At 40.9% G+C, this 6,477-nt stretch overlaps 1 protein-coding gene across 1 annotated transcript; it reads left to right on the plus strand.

The window, feature by feature from the left end:
- Positions 1–4,493: 4,493 nt before the first annotated feature.
- Positions 4,494–6,225, plus strand: LOC125248910 (olfactory receptor 1-like). The gene has a single exon (XM_048161070.1). The coding sequence runs from the start codon at positions 4,774–4,776 to the stop codon at positions 5,725–5,727; it is 954 nt and encodes a 317-aa protein (XP_048017027.1). The 5' UTR covers positions 4,494–4,773; the 3' UTR covers positions 5,728–6,225.
- The last annotated feature ends 252 nt before the right edge of the window (positions 6,226–6,477 follow it).

Here is a 6,477-nt window from a genome sequence, read left to right on the forward strand (position 1 = left end):
TTCTGACTGCAGGAATACCAACTCTTGCCTCCTCATCTCTCTGTCCTCGGCCTGGCTCTCGAGTAACAGCTGCATGTACTGGTCTCGCTGTTCTTGTCCACGCTGCAGGACGGCTCGGTTAGCATCATCCATCTCTCTCAGTGCATCAAGGAAGTCACTATCCCTTTTCCTCTTCCCTAAAGTGGAAGAATTATAGTAAACACATGTTAATAAACACACAAGTCCACCCTGACACAAAAGGAATCATCAAATAATCAAAGGGTTTTCACCAAAAAAATCTTAAACCATTTGTGTTGGAACATCACGTTCCATATTTTAATGTTTTATCATGGGCAATGTTAGTTCTAAATATAAACTTAACACAATGTCACAAAACCATTAACATTACAAATAGGTCAGTTTGGAAGTAACATTATAATTTTGGACAAAAGACAAACGTGGCTAATACCTTAGCGTGTGTGCGATTCAGTGGGTAACATGGGATGAGGGCTACTGGTGATTGCAGGGGAAAACACGCTGGCCTATTTTGCCTGCAATTCATTCGGGCCACTCGTTTCGTCTGGAAAAACATGGTGTAAAAAAGTTAGATTGATTTTTTTTTACTACAACGACTTTAAGACGAAATCATTTAGATGTGATATATACATATATTTATTTACCTTCAACCCACTGTTCATCGGATTCCGGCATGGCTTCCAACAATGCAGTAGCGGAGTCTTTTGTCACCGCTGAACCAGAAAAGGACGGTCTGTGTCCTAGCAATGCATCCAGGCGGTCAAACCACTTGTTTGTACGCCGATCGGAACCACTTCTATTGTTGTGATCCTTTATTTTCTTGTAATCTTGCTTTAGTTTTTTCAACTTCTCTCGGCATTGTTTTCCAGTGTGCACAATCCCAAGCTCGCATAACCGACTCAACATTTTCAGGTATACCTTTTCATTGCGGGTCGCCGTTTCCAGTTCCCGCTGGATTTCCTCTTCCGCAAATACGCTTAATAAAGCCTGCACCTCCTCGTCAGTCCAACGATCATATTTTTTATTACACTCCATTGTTGAATACAACTTCTGTTCGCACCACAACAACTTTTTAAAAATGGTGGATGGAATTTACTGCTGCGTGGAGTTGACCAATCAAATGCGGCGTGAATCCGACCAATCAAATGTGGCGTGAATCCGACCAATCAAATGCGGTGTGAATCAGACCAATCAGCATGTTCAGCGCCTAGTCCCACCCCCGAAAGTTCCTGAAACTTTGAAAAAGTACCACCTCGCCATCAGGGACTTTTCTGAGGGGGAAATTTTACCTGGAACTTTTTTTAGTTCCTGGTTCCTGCGGTGGAAACACACCGAGTACCAGCCCAAAGTCCCTAGTTCCTGGGTAAAGTTCCTGCGGTGGAAACGGGGCTCTAGAGTGGGCCCAGCACAACCTGCTCTCACTCAGAGCAGCGCATAATCAGGGCACACTGAACAAAGGGGAGGACATGTTGTCCTGGAACAACCTTCCCTCGGGGGAATGGTCGCTCCACCCCCTCGCGGTTCAGGAAATTTGGGATGTCTTCGGGAAGGCAGAGGTCAACCTCTTCATCTCAGAAGACAACTTTTGTTGCCCAATTTATTTTTCAAAAACCAGGGATGAGCTGGCCCACAACTGGCCCAGCATCCTCCTGTACACTTTTCTCCCGGTCGCTCTGATTCCCCAGGTTATAGGACGAATCAGGGAAGGTGCCCACAAAGTCCTCTTGGTGGCTCCCCTATGGAAGAGCCAACCATGGTTCTCGGACATGTCTCAGCTGGTGTCCATGAAGCCATGGCCGATTCCCCTGAGACGAGACATCTTCTCCCAAGCGGGAGGGACAATTTGGCACCCCAAACCCGAGCTGTGGGATCTCCATGTACGGCTTCTAGACGGGAGCCTTCAAACCTCTTTGAAGGTGTCCTGAACACTGTCCTGAGCCAAAGCTCCATCAACAAGATGTCTCTACTCCCTAAAATGGTCATTCTTTGCTGCCTGGTGTACAGCCCGGGACAAAGACCCATTTACTTGTGACATATTTCTGATATTGTCTTTCCTTCAGGATTTAATGGATAGCGGCCATTCTCCCTCTACCCTTAAAGTCTATGTCACAGCTATAGCAGCCTCCCATGCTCCCGTAGGGGGACAGTTGATAGGGAAAAACAACCTTGTTGTTCGTTTCCTAAAAGGGGCTAGGAGGCTGAATCCTCCCTGACGCCACACAGTTCCCACATGGGACCTGTCTTTTGTTCTCAGAGGCCTTAATGTTTTAAATTGAATGAAAACCTTGAGATAAAACGTAAGCTTGTTGTGTATATTACCTAATCATAAGTTTGTTCAGAAATGGTGACGAAAATTTGAATAAATTTTTTTTTTTTTTTAAACGTCTCTCTCATTTTCTCAAAATAACGTCATTTAAATACACGAATATTCGTTTTTTTATTAGCCCAAATATTCAAATACAATATTTTGGAAAAATGCCCATCCCTACTAGCTAGGCTAGTTCACGTAACGTACTCTGGTCAAACTGTTAACTAACCTACCAGCTGCCTGGACACAAATATTCCCCAGCAATTTGATGAGATGACTTACTGTACTCATAGGATATGGTCCCACGTCGATCACGATCAGTCTGTAGCCAGATGTGAATCAATGTGACTGACAGATGTCCTCTTCTGTAGCTAACTACTTCAGCGAGCATCTGAATCAGGCCCCGTCCACACGGAGACGTGTTTCTGTGAAACCGCACAAATTTTTTATCGCATAGGCATTTCGTCCACACGGATCCGGCGTTTTCGAACGGTGAAACCGCTATTTTTTGAAACCGGGTCCCAGAGTGGATAAATTTGAAAACGGCGTCTTTGCGTTATCGTGTGGACGGGGCAATCCGTATATTTTCTGAAACGATGATGTCATCACCCCACGTATCGACCCTAGTCAGATGCTCTAACACCACAAAACAGCACCAACAACAGCAATAGCAGACTCTACATGCTTGTGTTCATGCTGCAGAAGCTACTGAGCCAAAATAAAGCATTATTTCAACAACGCTGTACTGTTCGTTCAAACCGCCGCCGGCGGGAGGGTCAAAGTAAATGACTAGTTGTGGCAACCAATCGGAATCCTCTCAAGCGAGGACCTCTACAATCCAATTGGTTGCCGCCGAACCGCGGCGGGTGACGCTCTCACCATCCTAGATGCGCCGCTCTCGCTGGAGGCTCGGAGCTCGCCGCCGGCTCTCATTGAAAATGAATGACTTCCTGTCACTTTGACGCTCTCGCCACTGGCGGTGTGAACACACAGTAAGCTTTGCTATAGTTTGTATTCAGTGCGCAAGGTTTATGCGCATGCTCCAAGTCTCCTTCGCTGCTTTAAGTGGATTTCTGTGACAGAATTACAGTGCCACGTAATGGTCTGGCATGTATACTACATCATTTTGAGCCGTTTCACTGGTTTCGTGTGGACGCAGATATTTCTTGATACGGCACCGTGTGGACGGGATTTTTTTTTAGGACGAGAAAAAAAAAGATCGGATTGGGGTAAGCTCCGGCTTCGTGTGGACGGGGCCTCAGTGAGCGAGGCAGTGAGCCCGTGAATCACAGAATGTATCGTTGGAATCAGAACGTAAACGGGATATAAGCGGGAATATCTAAATCTTAACCGGATACAGCAATTCTATTTTCTGATTGGCTGTTCAGTAGCTATTTTTTTTTATTAGATTAACTGTCGCATGGCAGGGCCTTCTGAACTCTATGGGAACTCGCTTGATTCCTCTAATAGCGGTGCAACTTGTGTGTTATCCTGGAGATTTCTCTGCGTGAGAAATACAAGGTGTGGCGTGTGAGCGTGTGAACGGGTTGAAATGCGTGTGTCTCACGCCCAATGCGTGAGACTTGAGAGCCTTGCTGAACTTCAAATTCATGTCTCTATACAATTAAAAATATCCCCATAATATTTGCTCGACAATTTAACAATATTCGCAGCCCCAACAACACTATCTATACTAGTTGCCAATGGTATTTTACTATTATTAATAGCCTTAACTTCTTTTTAGAATTCATATGCATTATTTTGCTGAAATTTCTTGGCCATTGAGTTTGCTCTCATGGTTGCCTCATTTCTTTTGCTAAACCGTACAGCATATTTAAATTTAGCATTTGCCACTTTCTTTTTCTCGTATTCTGGGCCATACCTCACTGTACCTGTTATGACCCAGTTTTTAAAAGCATCTCTTGCCTCCAAATGCAGTTCAGAGACATATTGAACTTAAAATAATGTGCACTAATGAGAACACAAAGGGGAATTTTGTGGCCAGTGAACAAAATGATTATCAAAACTAAAGCTGTGCCCAGAACATTTACTTCAATATACAGTAACAAGTATTACATCATTGTGTTGTATGAAAGCTCTCAAGAGATGCATCAGTAGATATATTTGGATTCAATGACGTGGCTGTCCAATGATCTTTGCGACATGAGAGAATGAGGACGAGCATTTATAATGTACTCATTTAATTCAAAGCAGCTCACAAGCGTTCAGACGCTGTCATTGTTTGCTCTGGCTCTAAAACTTTTAGATTAGCTTTAGACAAGTCTGTGATTCAAATATTATGCAGAAAGTTTACATAAAGATATATTTTCAACATTTGAAAATAGATATTAAAAGTGTGAGATGACAGTTTAGTAAAGTCCATATTTTGGTTATTTCTTCATTGTAATTTATATTTTCAGCCTGTGCAAAACAACAAACTCTAAACTGCCATGAGTTTTTCCCAGAATATCTCGATTGTTCATCCAGAACACTTTTTCATCACTGGGCTTACAGGTACACCATACAGCACTTATTACTATATATTCTTATTTATCATATATTTTATTTCTATAATTGGGAACTCGATAGTCATTCTTGTTATAGCTCTTCACAGGAGCCTGCACAGTCCAATGTACATTGGTGTGTTTAACTTGGCCTTGGCAGATATTGGTGAAAGTAATGCACTGATCCCTAACATGATGAAGATTTTTTTTTCGGACTCACAGTACATCTCATATAATGATTGTTTGGCAAACATGTTTTTTGTGAACTTCTTTATTACTGTGCAGACTTACACTCTTGTTGTTCTGGCATTTGATCGTTTCATTGCAATCTGTTTGCCACTAAGATATAATGCTATAGTGAATAATAAGTTCATGGCTATATTGTTTTCAGTAATATGGGCATTTAACACCTTTCTTGTAACACTGTCAACATCTTTGATGACCAGACTTTCATTCTGTAAATCCAACGTGATAGAGAGTTGGTATTGTGACTATGGAAGATTGGTGAGGATGCCATGCAATGACAGTAGCATTAATAATGTTATAGCAATCCTCATTCAAGCTTTTTTCCTTGTAGCACCACCATTCATTATAGTCCTGTCATATCTGGGCATTTTTATTGCTTTATGTAAAATTGCATCTTGGGAAGGACGTTTTAAAGCACTGAAGACCTGTGTTTCTCACCTTTTGGTAGTTGGATCATTCTTTCTTCCCATAATATGCAATATGATTGCTGCACCTTCTGTCAATGCCAGGATCATCAGCGGATCTCTTTCAATTGCTCTTCCACCAATGCTAAATCCCATAATTTATGTTTTAAACACAGCTAAAATCAAAGACTTAATCCGGAAAGTGCTTAACAGCAGATCTGCACCAATTAGAGGGAATGTTTCAAAATGATTGTAATCATTGTCTATGTGTTCTTCAATCATTGTGAATTAAATTACCTAAAATTACATTTATATGTATTTCATAAATATTTTTAGATCCATTAAGTGGAAAATAAAAGTGTACAAGCAGAAAATAAACATGTAGAGTGGACACATTAGACTTGTGTGTTGGTTAACAGCAGTGAAATGTTGTTTATTTATGAATTAATCCATCTGATTTCAAGTGTATGTAGTGTACTGTGTTTGTTCTTAGTTACTGACCCCAAGACAAAACAAAATGAAAAGACAAAATATTTAAGCAAGCAATTTGAATTATTTTATTGTTAAAATTTCTAACAGGAATACCAAAGAGCAGGTTTGGTAAAGATAATGTTTTAACCCATTTGTGCCCAAATTTTTCTGAATGGTTTCATGCATATAGTCCTGTTAATAGTGTCCTATGTGAACATGTTCTGCATTTATTTTCCCCACGTTTTTTTTTTTTTTTTTCTTAAAAAACATGTTTGAATGTGCGGCAATATAGTTGCCGGTGGGCAAATTTGTTGTATGCACCCCTCAATGTAAAATTTGAATAGAAGAATAACATTTATGCATCTAACTCAAATTAGCTGCTTTCAACAGATCAACAGATCAATCAAAGTTGAAGAACATTCAAAGCGAACACAAAAAAGTTGCATCTAGCTTATAATCTCTTGAATATGAAAACAAAACAAATAACAAATCTGTTTGTTTTAAAGTGGTGGAACATAGTGCAGAACAA

This window comes from Megalobrama amblycephala, linkage group LG16, assembly GCF_018812025.1.
Source record: "Megalobrama amblycephala isolate DHTTF-2021 linkage group LG16, ASM1881202v1, whole genome shotgun sequence".
Taxonomy (NCBI): Eukaryota; Metazoa; Chordata; class Actinopteri; order Cypriniformes; family Xenocyprididae; genus Megalobrama; species Megalobrama amblycephala.

Bases quoted from the DNA above. Each gene is read 5' to 3' on its own strand.
- LOC125248910 (XM_048161070.1), top strand. From the start codon at position 4,774: ATGAGTTTTTCCCAGAATATCTCGATTGTTCATCCAGAACACTTTTTC.